This window comes from Phodopus roborovskii, unplaced genomic scaffold, assembly GCF_943737965.1.
Source record: "Phodopus roborovskii unplaced genomic scaffold, PHOROB, whole genome shotgun sequence".
NCBI lineage: Eukaryota > Metazoa > Chordata > Mammalia > Rodentia > Cricetidae > Phodopus > Phodopus roborovskii.
Window position 1 is genome coordinate 748641 of NW_026126638.1, and position 17938 is coordinate 766578.

At 53.3% G+C, this 17938-nt stretch overlaps 1 protein-coding gene across 3 annotated transcripts; it reads right to left on the bottom strand.

The window, feature by feature from the left end:
* Positions 1–558: 558 nt before the first annotated feature.
* Atn1 (atrophin 1) lies at positions 559–14251 on the bottom strand. 3 transcript variants are annotated; one of them, XM_051173272.1, is made up of 10 exons: positions 14062–14251; positions 7661–7836; positions 7326–7463; positions 7055–7168; positions 4129–6098; positions 3712–3934; positions 2765–3461; positions 1731–1874; positions 1246–1426; positions 559–1118 (listed from the first exon to the last, which is right to left on the bottom strand). In XM_051173272.1, the coding sequence occupies exons 2-10, from the start codon at positions 7685–7687 to the stop codon at positions 1085–1087; spliced, it is 3528 nt and encodes a 1175-aa protein (XP_051029229.1). In that variant the 5' UTR covers positions 7688–7836; positions 14062–14251; the 3' UTR covers positions 559–1084. The 3 variants fall into 3 exon arrangements, with proteins under 3 accessions (XP_051029229.1, XP_051029227.1, XP_051029228.1); XM_051173270.1 differs by having other exon boundaries at positions 4129–6101; XM_051173271.1 differs by lacking the exon at positions 14062–14251 and adding an exon at positions 13764–13903 and having other exon boundaries at positions 4129–6101.
* Between the last annotated feature and the right edge of the window lie 3687 nt (positions 14252–17938).

The window sequence follows — 17938 nt, forward strand, 5'->3', positions numbered from 1 at the left end:
ACCCTGCCTCATTAAAAATGCAAAGATGGCTCACCCTGCCTGGCAATTCTCGACTGCATGTAACTCAAACTACAGGGGATCCCACACCCTGTTCTGGTCTCTGTTGGGCCCTTGCATTCATGGGCACAGACATGAACCCGTATGTATAATAAAAATAAATCTTAAAAAAGTCAGCAATACCAATCTTATTGACCTACTGAAGTTATGCAAATCCAACTGTTTCAAAACCATTTATCAAACCACGCTATGGAAAGGGAATCAGATCTTGGAAACTCTGTTTCTGGAGCATGCTGATGGCACATTAGATGAGTGATAGTGCTTCCTGGATCCCAGTAGTTTTCTAGATTGTTCATGCTCACTGTGGGCCTGCTCTTGCTCTCAATGGCTTCAGCTGCCTTACCTTCCCAATTGTGAGAGAAATCAGAGGCACCCCCTAAGCATAGCTGAGGACCCACAATCAAGACAACCCCATCCCTTCCCACCCCTCAAGATAATCAGACCCCTGCCTTAGCCACCCCCACCAGACCCACAGCCCCGCAAAAACAAGTCACAGACATATTCCTGGGGAACTGTGAGGATGTTTTTGTTTGGTTGGTTTTGGTCAGGATGTTTTTTAAAGAGCATCATATAGATATTTATATATATAAATTATTAATGTGGGACAGGCAAGGGGCACACATCGCCGAGGGGGGTGCACACACGGGGATGGGGCAGGGGCAGCACACAATGCTACGCAAAACAGCCACATCTAACAGATGAAATAATCACACCAACGGGTTAGGGGAGGAGCAGTGACCACCAAGGATTGGGCATAGAGGAGAAGAAAAGCAGGGGATAAGGAAGAGGGACCTGGTCCATGATACTGTGCACTTTCTGTCCCCACCCTTGCCATTTCCCACCTCTGCACACAACCCCGGGGCCTTGACCTCGTCTGTCCCTTCTTCCCTCCCTCCCTCTGCCCAGCTGCAGAAGCTCTGCAAGCAGGCAGCACCCTCTCCTCGGCTTGGGGGGGGGGAGTTAAAGGTTGGGGGAGTCTTCCAAGGTCTGGATGAAAGAGCAGTGGGTGCTCTCTGGATCGCAGGTTCTACAGCGGCTTGTCGCTTTCCTTCTTCAGGTGACTAGACAAGAGGCAAGGCATGGGAGAGATGAGACTGAGAAAGGAGGGTCCCCCTCCATAGGGCCTGGTACCCTGTTGTACCATACCCATACCCCGCCTCCCCGCGCTCTGGGGGCAACCTGTAGTACCTGTAGTAGTCTTCCTGGGCAGGCAGGGGCACGCTGTGCAGCGGGTGATGGGCATGCAGCCACTGTTGCTGCTCCAGCGCCAAGCGCTGCAGCTCAGCTGACTGTGCGTGCATGGCCTGCAGCTGGTGGGCTGCTGACATTGGAGCAGAAAGGGAGGCTGGCAGGTCCCGGTAAGGGGCAGCTACGAGAAGAAAAGACGGGAGCATGTGATGGACGGATAGGAACAGTCGGCCACTTCAGAGACAGAGGAGACTAAGGCTACAATGCCGTTACATCACCGACCCTACAATCTGCCAGGGGTGGAATGGAACTGAAGCCCAACCTCTTTGCCTGGTCCTAGAGCGTGCACCTCTCTCTATTGGAAGGACCTCAGCCTGTCTCCCTATTACAGCTCACCTTGGCTCTCTTCGAACCCCATTAGGTCCACCTCTACACCCTAAGCCCTCGGCTCTGGCCTGCCTGCACTTCAGCGTCTCCATCCTTACCAAAGAGCTGGTGGCGAAGAACTTCGTTCTCGTGCAGAGGGTGAGGAAGAAGGGGGTTAGGGAGGGTCCCGGCTGGGTAGGGGATCCGGGTGAGGTGAGACCCTGAGGCCAGCGGGTCAATGAGAGGGTGCACCGAGGCGGAGGCTGGAGGGCAGAGAAAGGAACGTCACCAGGAGGCAGGGTAAGGGACAACTATGCACTGGAGTGGAGGGATTTAGCCTGTGAAGACACAGCCAAGGGATCCAAAGCAGGACGAAGCCAGAATGCAAGAGCTAGAGGTCCTCTGGGAGAGAAAGAAGAAATTGCTGGAGAGAGACACGGATGACTGAAGACAGATTACAGTTAGCAGAGAGGTCTGCGGGGGGAGGGGGGAACAGAATGGAGTACTCTGAAGAGACGAAGGATAGGTTTAGAAAACTAATTTTTAAGTTTAAGAAGTGAGACAGGGGAAAAAGATAGACAGGTGGGGTGAATATGAGCAGAATTCAATGTATGAAAATGCCAAAAGCCAGTTGCATACTTACTAAATAAATAAATAAATAAATGTTCTAACTAGGGAGGAGGGAGAGAAGAAACAAGGAACTCAAAATGAAAGAGTCTACGGCCAACCAGGCCATAAGAGCTACAGTAAAACAGTGAGTGAAGCTCATTATTGCCTATGGCACCAAAACCAAACTTACATGGGCTTTTTCCTAAAAAGGGTCTAAATCTACAGATGGGCAGAAACACAGTAGGGTCCTAGATGTAAGGAAAGGGTATGCTGACAACAAAGGTACAAGAACATTGGTATGTGAGGGGCTCAGAGAAGGCAGAGAAGGAGGCGGCCCTCCAAAAGGGTCCCGCTTGGTCTGTTATCAAAGGTAGAAGGCTGGGCTATGAAGAGCGCACGAGACAGCGCGGAAGCAAAGATGGGAACAGTAATCTCAGGAGAGGGTGACTGATGCCAGACAGGAAAGGAGGTTCTGGTCAGAAACGGAAGAACGTTACGGGATGTGGCAGAACGCAGTTGAGGGCAAGGTAAAAGGGCGCCTTACCTGCGTGGATGGCGTCCTGTTGGTGCAGGTGAAGGTGAGAGTGGATATGAGAATGCTGGTGGTGATGGGGAGTCACGTTGAGCATCTGCAGCCTGGCCAGTGGGTCATTGCCCAGGGCTGCCACCCTTTCTGCATGCTGCCTTTCAGCTGCCAGCCGCTCCGCGTAAGACATATCAGGACGCAGGGCTGGCCCAGCTGCCAGCGCTAGCCGTTCTCGCTCCAGGGGCCCCAGGCTCGGATGAAACGGGAAAGGATGCAGGCCAGGTGGCCCAGGCTGGAGAGCCAGGCCCCCGTGTCGGGGGAAGGGATCCAGGCCTGGCCCGGGGACCCCATGTAGGGGTTCTAGCTCACTTGGCTTCACCTCAAAGCCGGGCTTGAGCCGGTCACGGAGGTCACGTTCACGGGCTTCCCGCTCCCTTTCTCGGGCAGCTGGGTCGCTGCTGTACAGGGCTGGGACATTGTAACCCAGAAGCCCCGGGTCCACTGCCCCCAAGGGCACGTAGAATGGGTGGTTGCGATTGCCAGGAGACATGACGTGAGGTCGGGCGTATTCACTGAGAGTGCGCAGGGCTGGAGTATCAGGACCCAGGTAAGGGGGCACTGTAGCCACAGCGCTGCCAGGCTCAAAGGGAGGCCGATGGGGCACTGGACCCAGAGATGGGCACTCCACCGGAGCACGGCCCTCCTGGGCCAACTTCTGTAGAATGCAGGAAGCAGCGGGGTCAGAGTTGCAGTTACGGAAAGCTACCGACCCCAGGCTGCCCGACGGGTCTCAGTGGTGGAAAGCCAAAATGCCTCACCCCACTCCCAGCTTTCTTTTCCTCCTGCCTGGAAGCCTGAGCTTTCTGGGCTGCAGCGGCTCCTCCCCTCCGCCAGGTGGCGAAGCGACCGGAGTGGCGAAGCCCGGGACCGGGAGAGGCGCGCGGCGCACCTTGTGACGCACTCACCACACTGCGCTCCAGCTCGCGCTCTTTCTCGCGCTCGCGCTCCTTCTCGCGCTCCCGTTCGCGCTCGCGCTCCTTTTCTTCGCGCGCGCGCTGCTCGGCCTCGCGCCGCACCTTCTCCACCAGGTCCGCGCGCTTCTTGGCCAGCTTGGATCCTTCCAGCGGCACGAAGTACAGGTCGCTGCGCGCGCACGAGTTGAAGCCACGGTCCAGGTGCTTGTTGAACCTGCCGGGCGCAGAGCTGTGAGCTCCAAGGCAGCACCCCACCCCACCCCACCCCACCCCACCCCGGCTTGTGTCCCGAGAGCAGCCCACCACCAGCTTGTGTCCCTAACTGTAATAGCACGGCGATCGGGAACGCAAGGGCCCTGTCGCCCTCCGCTTCCAGACCCACCCGCACCCACGGCCACGGCCGCTCACCTGGCTGACTGGCTGGCGTGGCTGGGCACGTCTACCACCTTGGGAGGGGGTGAGGGGCTTCGGGCTGGGGGCACCGGGCTCTCCGGGGTCTCATACTCTTCAGCTGGCTCCTGTTTGATCTGCGTGGCAGTCAGGGGCGGCCCTGCAGCTGGGGCCGCGGGTGGTGGAGGCAGAGACGACAAGCTCGAAGGCCCCGTGGGTGGCAGGGGCCCTGGCCCCACGGTGGGCGAACCTGGCTTGAAGGTCCCTGGGCCTGCTGGCGGAGAGGTGCCCCGAAAGCCAGGTGGGGTCCCTGTTCTGAAGGAGGGTGGTGACCCCGGTTTGTATCCAGGCGGGGTGGTGGTCTTGTAGGACCCTGGGGATGGGGCTCTCTTGCTGTACTGAGGGGGCCCAGGTGGTGAGGCCGTCTTGTAGCCTGCTGGCGAGGAAGCCACGGTGGCGATGACAGTAGAAAGAGTAGCTGAGGAGGTGGTGACTGGAGGAACTGGTGGGAAGGGGTAGGATGCCCCTTGGGGACCCTGGGATGAGGAGGGGTGTGAACAAGAGTAAGAGGCTTGAGAGGAAGAGCCGGAGGAGTTGGAAGAGGAGGAAACCGGGGGGCCATTGGGACCTGCTTGGCTGTAGGACACCTGGCCATGAGGTGGAGGCAGGTGTGCTGGCCCTGCTGGGTAGGGCCTCAAAGACCCCAGGGAGGGTGACATGTTGTAAGGGTGTGCGTGATGGGAGCTACTGCTCTCTAGGGGGTGAGGATATGCTCCAGGTGGAGGGGGCCCAGAGTTTCCATGCTGCTGCTGCTGCTGCTGTTGCTGCTGGTGGTGATGGTGATGTGTGGGGGCTGGTGGGTGGGCTGTGGATTGGCCCCCAGTGGGAGGGTAAGGGCCTGGATGGGTGTTGTTATTGGCCAAGAGGCGGCCATAGGGAGGAGGGGGTGGACCCTGGCTCCACACAGCCTGGGATGGGAGAGAGGGCTGGGTATACTTGGGTGGCTGATTAGAGACAGACATGCTTGTTGGTGGAGGGAAAGAATGAGGATAACTGGGCAGAGCCTGGGATGCTGGGTACTGGGAGGCAGACGACGAGGAGGAACTAGAAGCTGCTGCAGAGCTACTGGAGGATGAATATGGGTACCGCATCGGGGGCCCAGGGGCAGAGGAGGAAGAAGCTGGGGGCAAAGGGTGGGGTGAGGGAGCCAGAGTTGGACCCTTCTCTGGGCCAGGAGGAAGTCCACTCATGCCCTGACCCATGGCATGGGGAGAGGGCAGATGCCCAGGGATTGACTGAGCTCCCATGCCAGGAGGAGAGGCTGAGGCATTGTTGAGGGGTCTCAGGGCAGGTGGAGGAGGCAGGTTTGGTGTCACATGGGGGAAAGTGGCCGGTGGTGGGGCAGAAGGTAAGTTCCCACCACCCACTGGAGCACTAGGCGTTTTTGTTGGAGGGGCACCACTGGCCCCAGAGCTTGGGATTGGGATTGGGGTAGTGGGTGGGGGGTGCTGCTTGCCTCCACTAGGAGCACACACTGAAGAGGCAGCTGCTCCCCCTTTGGGGCCCATAGGGGGTCCAGTTAAAACACCTCCACCAGCATTCCCAGGGTAGAGCTGTGGGTGCGGGGGAGGGGCTCCAGGAGGTGGGCCCTGGAATAATCGAGATGAGGGTGGCTCCATTGGAGCATGATATCCAGTAGGTGTCACAGAAGGATGGGGTTCAAATCCAGGCTCTGGCTGTCGGGGAGTGCTATCTGGCGGCGGAGGGGAAGGAGGAAAGAGTGGAGGTGGGTGGTAGGGGCGGGCTGGGCCCTGGGACAGGCCAGAAGATGAATCGGAGTCATTCTCCACACTTCCAGGGCTATAGATGCTGGGGGATGTGCTTCGGTTGTCCTGATCTATATCCCTAGGGTCACTGCTGCCGTCGTCGTTAATGCTGCGCCCATCCAAGCTGTCCAGATCCGAGGGAGACTGTGGTCGAGGGAGCTCCTGTTGTCAGGGAAGAGGGTTCATTTCCCCTTCCTTTCCTGTCTTCCCAGGGTCCAAACCTCTCCCACAAGCATTCCCGAATGTGGCACTGTTGTGATGGCGATACTTGCTCAAGGCCACCTTCGGCCATCTAGCTTCTCCCTTGCCCACACCTCAGCTGCTTCCTAATAGCTTATTTCCTTCCTTGTCAACCCTAGTTCTTCTCAAGGATCCATCTCCAACACTGCCCCTTCACAATCAGCTGCAGACCCTTCCTGCCTTCATCTCATGTGTACCCTACTCTCATCTCTAGTCTCTTTTAGCTATCCCCAAATGGTAAGTTTCCTTCCTTCCTTGCTTGCTGACCTCCAACTCACCACGTAGCACAGGATGACCTTGAGGTTTTTTTTGTTTGTTTTTTGTTTTTTTTTTGGACAGGGTTTTTCTGTGTAGCCCTGGCTGTCCTAGAACTTGCTCTGTAGACCAGACTGTCCTGGAACTCACAGAGATCTGCCTGCTCATGCATTCCAAGTGCTGGGATTAAAGGCATGTGCCACCACTGCCTCGCTGACCTTGAATTTTTGTTAATCTTATTGTCTCCACCTTCTGAATGCTAGGATAAGAGACGTGTACCATCATATCCCGTTTTATATTTTATTAAGTGCTTGGACTCTGCACCAGGTACCAGGCAAGCACTTTCCCTAGTGAACTACATTACCAGCCCCTTTTCTGCATCCTTTTAACATACTTGTCCCTTCTACAAAGGAGGCTACCCTTCCGGTCCCCTTTGGCCCTGTCTTGTCACTTACTGTCCCAACTACAGTCTCAGGAGCTGTCTACCATATTATAGACAGGACCACACCAAATAAGCACCGAACAGGACTTTTATATCTAAGCAGAGACCAAAGTAGGAACGGTGCACAAAAGTTTAGAGAAAGAACAGTCAGAAAAGGTCACGGCAGCCACAGGTCTCTTACCTCAGTTTTGGTCTTTTTGGGTGCATTTGTCTCCTCGCTTTCACTCTCTGAGACCTCCTCAGTGCGGCCCTGCTTGCTGGCCTTTGGGGCAGAAGTTTCCTCTACTCGGGCCTTCTGTTAGGGAGAGAGAACATGCTTGTCTTCGTCTCTTAAGCCCCTGCCAGTTACTCTCTGCCTCTCTGCCAGACCTGAAGTGTCCCCCCCCTCCCCGCCCCCAATATCCCTTCAGCTGCGGTGCTGTGGCATCCTGTGGGGACCGGAGGAGGAATACCTTGGCTGTCTGCCTGGATTTCTCAGCTTTGCCATCACTGCTGGATGTGCTGACCCCTCCAGGGGAGGCCCGGCCCCTCGATCTCAGCTCTTCCCGGGGCCCGGGGGCCTCTTTCTTCCGTCCACTCCTCATTGACATCTGAGAGAGGATGGAGGTGGGCAGCGTTACATTGCACCTACTTCTAGGCTATACATTGTTTCTTTTCTCCGAAGTGTTATATGTTGCACCTAACTTTAAGCTATATATTGTTTCAGTTCTCTGCTTTAGTCCCGTCCTCCTAGCTTCCCTGCCCCTGCCCTTGACCTGCCATACTGTTTACCATAACTTCTACTCACTGAGTCTTTATTCTGTCGTGTCTTCATTCTTCAGGCTGTGGAGACCCCATTCTCCTCTGCCTGGGCAGCTGAATGCAGAATCTTGTTTGCTGAACCCCAAGTTCCCCACTGCTGTGGTCTGGGAAGCTGGAAGCAGTTGTAGGCACGTAGTACTCTAAGGGTGTTCTCAATGAAATCTGTTAGGAGAAAACCATCATGTTGTAGCAGAACAGCAAGGGCCTGAGTAAGAAGAAGAGCTGGGTCAAGAGGCATAGACACAAGAGGCTTGCTCCATGGGCTGCATCGGCCAAGTGACAGAGACTACCGCAATATAATCTCATTCACCTCTAGGGAAGGCAGAAAATTCAGAGGTGCCTGTGAACCCCAACCTAACAGCAGGATTTTACCCTTTACAAGTCCTAAAAAGAGTATCTGTGGCCTGGTGTGGTGGGTGCCTATAGTGCCAGCACTCAGAAAGCTATAGCATGGGCATCACATGTTCAAGGCCAGCCTGAACTAAATAGCAAACCCCTGTCCCAAAAACCAAAACAGTAACAGCTAAACGTCTGCATACTCATTAATTCCAGAGCCTTCAAAATTCAAAGGAAGCACAAAGACAGGAGGCTGAAGTGTTAGTTTACTGAGTTTCTTCTTTGTGTCAAGTCCTTTATATACAATTTCCTGTAACATCTCCCAACACACTCTAAAGTGGGATTAATAAGCAGGGGAACTGAGGCTCAAAGATGGTGGCTTCGACCTGCCCCACCTTCCACAGGGAAGAACCAACAACAACGTCAGAAGCAAGCCCTCTGCAATCTGCCTTCAAAGGCCATGCTCACACACGCACTCTTCTAACTCCTCAGAAGTTGGAGAGAATTCTAAGAAGCCTAGACCAGTCTCAGATAACAATCATGTTTCACATCAGACAACATAAGAGTGTCCCATCCTACAACACTGAGCAGCACAGCCTCACCAGCTTCAACCCCAAATTGAGGTATCTTCAAGCCTGCGGAACATTCTAGACAGCCTCATGAGGGTCCATCCTCTAGTTGTTGGCCTTTTCCACTTGCAGAGTTTTTGTTCAGAGACTCAGCCACCCTGAACTGACAATATCTGGGAAGAAAAATTCCACAAAGTTCCAAACAAAATTTGAATCCATTACATTGCCACCCCCTGGTTCAATCTACAAGGATGGCATGTGGACACGACCTGCTGTAGCATCCCACCTTTTCACAAGCCCTAGGTCCCTTTCGAGCTTTCACTGTCCACCTTCTCTTATGTGGCATATACCCTCAGCTTCGAATAGATTATCAAATATTTACATGGAATTGGTTATGTGCATGATCTACAGGTGATCTAAAAATCATGGAAGACCATGTGCAGCTATGAACAGCATCTTTCCATACAAGGGACTTGAGTCTCGGTTAATTTTGATGTCTGTGGAGGGTACTGGAACAAGACTCCAGATGTCAAGTGATGGCTGTATTGGTTTTTCCTGTGTCAAAGCTTTCACAGTAACCAGATTTAAATTACACTGATGAGTGATTGAGGGGAAGGTATGTACCAGCTATGATTTATGCATGGAGGTCAGAGGACAACCTATGAGTCATTTCTTCCCTCTCACTGTGTGGGACCTAGGGATCAAATCCAGTTGTCAGGCTTTGTGTAAGTGCCTCTACTCAGCCATCTCACCGACCCAACTCAATATATATATTTTTTTTAATTTTATTTTATATACATTGATCTGTCTGCATTCATGTCTGTGTGTGGGTGTCGGATCTCTTGGAACTATAATTACAAACAGTTGTGAACTTTCATGTGGATGCTGGGAATTGAACCTGGGTCCTTCCAAGAACAGCCAGAGGGCTCTTAACAGCTGAACCATCTCTCCAGCTCCCTCAAAAGTTTTCAATACTACAAAAAAAGACAAAATGTCAGCAAATATACAATACAGACTTAGATTTTTTTTTAAGCCTGTTCTCTCACTTGGCATGAACAGCCTATATACCTGTATCTAGCAGTACAAACAGGGATATTGTCATCTACCCCAGACATTTCCATCTGTCCTTCAACTCCTGATCTTCCACACCCCAGGGTGCTGGGATTAAAGGCTTCCATGGTGCTGTGCACTGAACCCAGGGTCTCAAGCATTCAGGCAAGTACACTGGACTGTATTTCTAGCCTTGTATTTGTTTATGTTCTTGCTAAGAGTCAAACCATTCCATAATACTACCCATAACTTTTTAAATTTAATTTTATATATATGAATGTTTTGCCTGAATATACATTCAGTATCATGTGTGTCCGGTCCCTGTGGAGGTCAGAAGCAGACAACAGACAGCCTGGAACTAGAGTTAGTATGGGGCAAACTATCACGTGGGTGCTGAGACTAAAACCTGGGTCCTCTGCATGAGACACAAGTACTCTGAACCACTGAGTCATCTCTCCAGCATTTTCTCTTGTCTGTTTCTCTATCTCTCTGTGTCTTTCTGTCTCTGACAGGGTTTCACTATGTAGACCAGGCTGGCCTTGAACTCACAGACATCTGTTTGCCTCTGCCCCTAAGTGTTAGGATTAAAAGTGTGTGCCACTATGCCTAGCCTGTGATATAAGTAAAAGTGCTATTGTCATAATTTTCCTTTTTATATTTTCTATTGATGTCATGTACACACACATATGGGGTCTGTTGTTGTCTTTATTTGAGACAGAGTCACACTATGCATACTGTATCAGCCTTAAACTAAACTCAGGAGCCTTCTGTCTCAGCTTCCTGGCACTGGGTTAGTAAGTGAGCACCTCACCCAGCCAAGTGAACTATTATTGTCAATGACCTTTAAGCCAAATGAATGTCATTGGTCCATTTAGCTATTGTTTTATTTTGTTTGGAGGTTAGGAAGTGCTGGAATTACAGGTATATCCCAGGCTCCGCAGGTACTTTGAATTAACTGATATTAACCCTGGTGAGAACACACTGAATTTACCCACCCATTTTGAGTTGGGAGGTGCAGGTACATGACATATCTCCATGTATTTTCTCCAAAGAATACAGTACTTACTTTTTGCCCAATCCCACTGAACCATACTGAGGCAGGCAATGAGGAATGAGTGAGTCTAACATTTCCAGGAAACTTAGTAACTTATACTTAAGGGGCACAAAATAGATGGGACAGAGCCCCAAGTCTAAACTTTCAACTGATGCTTTGCCCAGGAAACAAGTTTACTACAACTACAGCTAAAACCACATTTCTTAAAATTGTTTTGTGGACTGGCTTTAAAATACTGTATATTACCAGGCATCTGTAATTCTATCACTTGGGAGGTGAAGGCAAGAGGACTAGCCACCTTCAACAAATAGCAAGTTCAAGACCAGCCAGTTCCATGAAATCCTGTCTCAAAAAATAAGACTTCAAATGGAAAAAGAGGGGGAATAAACAAATGCCCAAAGAACAGTATCAAACAGAAGAAAGGGAGAAAATAATGCTTACTATAATGACAATCAAGAATACTCCCTGTGGCTGGTATCTGTCAGCCCTCTGAGAACAAGGTGCCTATTTCTTCCCATCACAGAACTTGTTTACCAAGTCAGTTGGGATCCTGAAGGATCCAAAAGGTCAAAAAAAAATCCGAAGTTCCTAGGAGAACAGAGCAATCACTGTGTGCCCTTCTTACCTTTTTGAATCAGCTGAAATCAGATAGAATTTACAATGACTAGCTCTGGAAGAGAAAACTGGCCTCAATGGGGCAATCATTCCTGGGATGAGGAGTGGCAGAGGTAGGGTTGGATTGAGACTGAGGTGGGATCATAGGTTAAGTGAACTGGGGTGGTGCTCTAACATCAGACTGACCAAGTGGTACTTCATTCTGCCTAGAAGGCTGTGGCTGATTAATTCTTACAGAGCATCTACCATGTACAACAGCAAGCATTTTGCCTCCGTTACATTATTGCAAGAGGAAAGCAAGGAAGACAGAACTCAGAAGGCTGAGAAATCGGAAGCATCCCTAAATAAGCAGAGGAAAGGAAATTAAGAGGGACTAGGAATGCAGATCAGTGGTTGGAGCGCTGGCTTAGCATGGATGAAACCCTGGGTTAGATCCCAACACCGTTTAAAACAGGGTGTGGCCATCGCCTGCATTCTCAGGACTTCAGAGGTAGGGGCAAGGGGACCACAAGTTCAAGGTCATCTTGTGTAGTGAGTTCAAGCCAAGCCAGCCTGGGCTATAGAAGACCATCTCAAAGTAAATAAATAAATACATAAATAAATAAAAACAGAGATTCCTACCAAACCAATGACCTGAGTCAAACCATGGGACCCACATGGTGGGAGAAGAGAACCTGAAACTCAACACCAAGTTACCTTCTGACCTCCACATGTGCACCAAAGCACATGCCCAAAATAAATGTCATTAAAATGTCCTCAAAGAAAGAAATTAAAGAACAAATATAACAAGAATGTCAGAAAATGACCACGTCACAGGCTCCCTGGCAAGAGCTTACAGAGTATATTTATTTCAGGGTCACTGACTAGCCTCCATCATCCAGCCCTGCCTGCCAACTTAACAATCAGTTGAAAATGACTGAGCTATCCGTGAAGCACAGAAAGCAGATAATGCACTCGCCTAAGTCTTGTTAGAACCCAGGACCACGGAGGCCGCTTCATCACACAATGAAGGTGAGGCTCAAAGACCAGGGAAGCGACTCGCCCAAGGTCATAGAGGTACAGCCAGAGCACACCCTGGCCTCCCGTTCAAGAGCACCCTGTTCTGCTCAAGGCTGTTCCATACCCCTTCCCCCTGGGCCACCCTCACCTGAGACAGGCATGGAGAGCCATGCTGTTTCTATAAGTTCAGGAAAGTAAAAGGTCAAAGGTTAGTTGAATGGAGGGGTCATCCTTGGAAAGGACAAAGAGAGATCCAAAGAGTTAAAGCAGTGCAAAGAATCAACCATTTACAAAACATAAGGTTGGTAGAGGTCAAAAGAAATTTCCCAAGATGATACAATTGTGGGTTTTTGTTTTTGTTTTAATTTTGTTTCTGGAGTTCAAGAACCCATGCTAGGAAATAACACTACCACTGAGCTACCCCCAGCCCATGACCATATAGTTTGAATAACAGTATTTTCATCTTCCCACCATACCCAGGTAAAGGCTTGCAAGAATGACCTGCAAGCAACAGGGCTACCTGTTCCATCAGACTGGTGGGGGTGAAAGGTTGCACGCCTTAGGAAATCCGTACTTGGGGCGACACCAGAAACATCTCCCAGAACACCTACCAAGAGCCTCTAAGACACCGCAGCTACAGGCTGAGACCCAATCTACACACTGAACCCCACCTACAGGACTTCCCACTGGATCACTGCCATGGCAACAGAATGGGTGAAAAAAGGTGCCCCTCAAGAGACCATCCCAGGGGTCCAGCTGGCAGCCACTATTACCACCTCAGTTGCCAAAGCAACTCCGATCTTCTTACAGCACCCTCAGGGAAGGGAGCGTTAGGGTAACCTGCCCCAGGCACAAAGGGACATCTCTGAGATCAAAGCAGTAATGAAGGCCTCCCAGATAGAGCTCAGCCGTGGGGCAGCCAATGCTCTGGGGATGAGGGTGGAGGTCATGATTCCTTGGAATGCCTACACGATTGCCCAATTCTCTCTTCTTTCCCGGCCTCCCAACCTTTCTAATTCTCCCTTCTAGTATCCCTGCCATTCTTATTAGTGTTAGGAGGGCTCACACTGCCAAGCCTCAGTGCCCCCTTCACGAAGTAACTAGGTCTGGGATTAGGAAAACAGGGTCAGAGGTGACCTGGAGCGGGGAAAAGAAAACTGAGTCACAAAAGATACGGCCTTCCCATTTCCACCCCAGGCTTCTCAAAGATCGGCCTCTCCTGGTCCTTCTCCATTCCCCCAGGTTCAATCCCCTCTCTCGGCAGCTACAATCCTGTCCCTACCACCTACCACACCCCTTTCCCGGTTCCCACTTCCCTTCTGTTCCTAATACCCGCAAGCCTGGGTTTTGGAACCCGGGTTCTGGGCCTGTGGGGCTTCTGGAGCCTTCACGCCCCACCTCGCTGCCATCTCTGCGATCCGTCCTGCCTTCTCCGCGAACCGCCCGCACAGCATCCCCCGTTTTACCTCCGCCAAGTCTTCACCTCGGCGTTCCTCCCCTTTCGGCTCTGGTCCTGGCGACGCTCGGCCCCGTCAGCCCTCCTCCCCCCCCCTCCCGAGCTCGCGACTCCCGGGCCCGCGTCCCTCCTCCGGGCGGCCCCACCCCCTGAGCCCCCAGCCTCGGGCCCGGCCGTGCCCGCAGTGAGGGAACGCGACCGGGAAAATAACAAATGGAGGCGGCGGCGGGAGGGGGGCCCGGGAGGGATGGGGGCAGGGAGCCGAGGGCCGACTCGGGGCGGCCCGGGAGGGCGGCAGCGGATCTTACCTGCGAGCGGCTCGGGACGGCTGGCTGGCTGCGAGTGCAGTCGGGCTCCGGCGCCTCCCGGGGACGGCGGCGGCCACTCCCCGCCCCTCCTCTCTGCGCGGTTTCAGTCGCCGCGGCGGCGGCGGCGGCGGCGGCCCCGGCCCCCCCGGAGGGCGGCCCCCATGCCTCGCTCCCCGCGCAGCCCCGATCGGCTTCTCGCGCTCCCCGCCCGCCCGTCCGCCCGCCCGCCCCGAACGCGCCGCCCGCCCCCGCCGCGCCGCCCGCCTCCGCCCGCACTCGCGGCCCCGGCGAGGCCCGCGACCCCCGGCCCTGCAGCCGCTCGTGCCGCGCGCCCCTAGCCCGCCCCGAGGCCAGCCGCCCCGAAACGCGTCCTGGCCCGAGGCCCCGGCCCGGCGCGGGGCTGCGGGCGGACGGGCTGGGCGGCGCGTCCGGCGACTCGCACAGGAAAGCGGACGGCGGAGGGAGGGCGCTCGGGAGAGGGGGATGGGAGCAGGAGGAAGAGGGAGAAGGAGGGAGCGCGGAGGAACGGAGGAGAGAGGGGCCCGGAGGAGACGCGAGGGAGGGAGCGCGCAGCAGTCGGGGGGCGGGAGGGGGGGCGGAGGATCGGGGAAGGGGAGGCGCCGGGCGAGTTTGGCCGCAGCCGGCCGGGGCGCGAAGGGAGAGGGCCTCGCGGCGCAGAGCGTGGGGAGCTCGCGGGCCCCGAGCGCGAGAGGGCTGGGTGGGAGGGGCTGTGGACTCTGAGAGCAGACGTGGGGAGGCTGCAGAAGTTTGGGGACAAGGGGCTGTGGCGGGGCGAAGGGGGAGGAGTTTGAGGGGGCACTGAAGTAGAGACTGGGATAATGGGGCTCTATGGGGAAGATGGAGAGGAAGGGCCACATAGCCTTAGACTGGAGGTGTTTAGGGGCTGCTTCGGAGACAAGACGATGGAAGTTTGGAGACCTGGAAGGAAAAGGATGAAAAGATGAAGACAGACTAAGAGGACGGTGTTTCTGGAAGAGATAAGAGTTTAAGGGGTGATTGGTGTTGAAAAGAATGCAAACCACAAGAATTCGGGAGCGATGAAGGGAAGCTGGGGGGGGGGGTTATAGATGCCCCTGTGGGAGCAAAGGCATGAGAGGTCTCAGAAGAGATTTTAAAAGGTGGGAGCAGATGCCTGTTCTAGAGGGAGACTGGGGTTTGGGGTGTGTTGATGAAACCAAGGTGGGGACTTTCAATAGAACTAAGAACTGTTTCCTTTGGCAAATAAATTGGAGGAGAATGGATTAGGACTGGAGGAAAACACGAGATAACTAGGGCCTTCGTGGCATCATGGAGGAAGGGCTGGTGATGCGATGGAAAAGGGAAACACCACGGAGAAGTGACAGAATGTGGGCGGCAGACCTTGCCGTGTAAGAGGTAACTGAGGGACAGCACTTCACATTTGGGCCCTTCCTTTGCTAACGGATCCGTTTTCCTCCTCAAGTCTGTTTGAAGTCATTACTACTAAACATCTTCGGTCATGGTCACAGAAGGGATGGAGTGGAAAGGACCTATCCACACCCTTAGGTGCCCTGATTGCCTCTAACAATTGTCAGTCCCCACCACAGACCACAGCGTGATGCCCCTAACTCTCCTGTCAGTGTGTCAGTCGAGTCCAGTCTGCAGCCGCGAAGCCGGCACCCCCCATTGGTCCACCCGTGTCTTCTTCTGGCTCCCTGTCTGGCCCCACACCAAGCAGCAACATCTCTCAGGACAAAGGACACTAGAGACAGGGTGATTTTTTGGCAGCTGAAATTGGGAAGGCTGGAGAAAGGGAGGGAGGCAGGCTGGGCGCCTGGAAGAACTGGAACTGGAGCCTGGATTTGGAACCCTTAGCAGTTCGCCAGGTTTGGGGAGGGAGTAGGGCATTTGTGGGGCCAGTCTAGCTGCAAACCAAGCGGGTGGAGTAGGGGCACTGGATGGGCAGACTACTTTTGGGGAAGGAAGGGGAAAGGCTGGCCTGGCATCAACTCAGAAGATTTTGTGTCACCATTCCTTAGGCCATATTCAGCCAAGTTCTTGAACTTACCCCAAAGCTCTCAACAGATTCCCAAACACTGGGGAAACAGATTCCCACCATCAACCCACTCTGCAGGGACTCACTTTACCCTCATGTCCAGCTTCTTGTCCCCTTCCCGTGCCTCCCAGAGACCAGGCCAGCTCCGTCTTCCTGTGCCTGGCACTTCTTTTCCTCTAAGCACCAGGACAGCCTCTACTCCTTCTCTCCACCAATTTTGCTCTGAGACTCCTCCCTCCTCCCTCTCCCCATAGCGTTTCCTCTAGTTTCCCACTGGGCCTGGCCCTGGCCCTTTCCAAATCTTTTCTAGACTGAGCAGCTTTTCTCCTTGTTTAACCACCAAGGCAAACGCCAACATGGCAACTTATCTAAGTCTAAAAGAAAATAGTTTAGGCCTTGGATAAGGACGGGGAATGAGACCAGGAAAAGAAGCCAGCACTACCCCTCGTGCGTGGTACCCAAGGCCAGGCTCATAGCTTGGCTGCTGGGAGGATCACATCACCCCACCCCCATCCTTCACCCCAGCTCCTTCTCTGGCCCCAGCCCCCCACAATCCACTGGTCTCCAGGCAACGGCACAAAAGGAAAGTAGAGAGGGGCCTCGGAGGCCCAAGCAGAGCTAGCTGTAACCCAATCCAACCCAGTACCTGGAGGGGTAGGAGTGCCTGTCACAGAGACACCTAGCTGGGATGAAGGGAAGAAAAGGCCGGGTTAGCAAAGGCGGCTGCAGCTACAACGGCCCTGGCCAGTCTGGGAGTTTCTAAGAAAAGTGTTTTGAGTCCCAGGGGAGACATACTGGGGCGCTAGGAGAGAAGGGAAAGATGGGATGGTTACATAGAAATTAAGAGGTACAGGGAAGGAGAGAGAGCAAGAGGGTCTTGGAACTGAAAAGAGCTGAAGGATCCAGGAAGGAGGGCAATGAGATGTGGCCCCCACCCTTTCACCAGCCCTAGAAGGGGAAGGGAGCCTGGGGGAGCCTGGGACCAGAGGATGACAGAGGAGGGTAGAGGGTGCAACCTTGAAACTCTTCCCACTCCAAACTCACCTTGGCATTTAGTAATGGTGTCCTGCAGAACTTGGGCTCCCTCTAGTGGCCACAGCTACCCATGGGCAGATGCTGCCTGCTTTGTACCCAAAGCATAACCAGCCATCAGAAAAGAGGGTTTGACCCTCAGGGTGGTCCCTAGCCTGAGTGGTTCAACACCACCTCCCACCGGAGCTGAAAAGTTAGAGGGCCTCTAGCCACACACTGATGACTTTGTCACAGTCAGGCCATCCCGGAGGGAGGCCGTTGAGCCCTTCAGGTGTTGCATCCAGTTTACTGAAGCACTCAGATTCCTCAGCCCCCCCACCCCATACCATTCTTCCCTCCCCTTCCTCCTCTCTGTAGTCCAAAGAAGTCGGTTGCCATGAAGTCCTGTCTCATTCAAAGCCATCCAACATTCTGTTGAGGAGGCCCAGTACAGGAACTTTTAGTTTTCAGTCTACCATTTTGTTCCTTCTTCGGTCAAAGATGTTGGGAACCAGAAATACTTTACTCTTCACCTCAGATACACACTATCCCTGACACTTGAGGGAATCTTGACCAAAGGTTAAAAATCTTTAGTTCATAAAAGGAAGGAAGGAAAGAAGGAGGAAGGAAGGAAGGAAAGGAGGAAGGAAGGAAGGAAAGGAGGAAGGAAGGAAGGAAAGAAGGAGGAAGGAAGGAAAAAAGAAGGTAAAATCAGATTTCTGAGTTTGAGGTTAGCCTGACCTACAGAGCGAGTTCCAGGACAGCCAGGACTATGCAGAAACCCTGTCTCAAACAAACGAAAAAGCAAAACAAAAGAAGGCAAAGTCACCA

Coding starts and splice junctions, on each gene's coding strand:
- Atn1 (XM_051173270.1), bottom strand. CDS start 7,687: ATGAAGACACGACAGAATAAAGACTCA. Junction 3,462..3,711: donor GCGAGCTGGAGCGCAGTGTG/GTGAGTGCGTCA, acceptor TGCATTCTACAG/AAGTTGGCCCAGGAGGGCCG. Junction 1,119..1,245: donor GCCCAGGAAGACTACTACAG/GTACTACAGGTT, acceptor CCTCTTGTCTAG/TCACCTGAAGAAGGAAAGCG.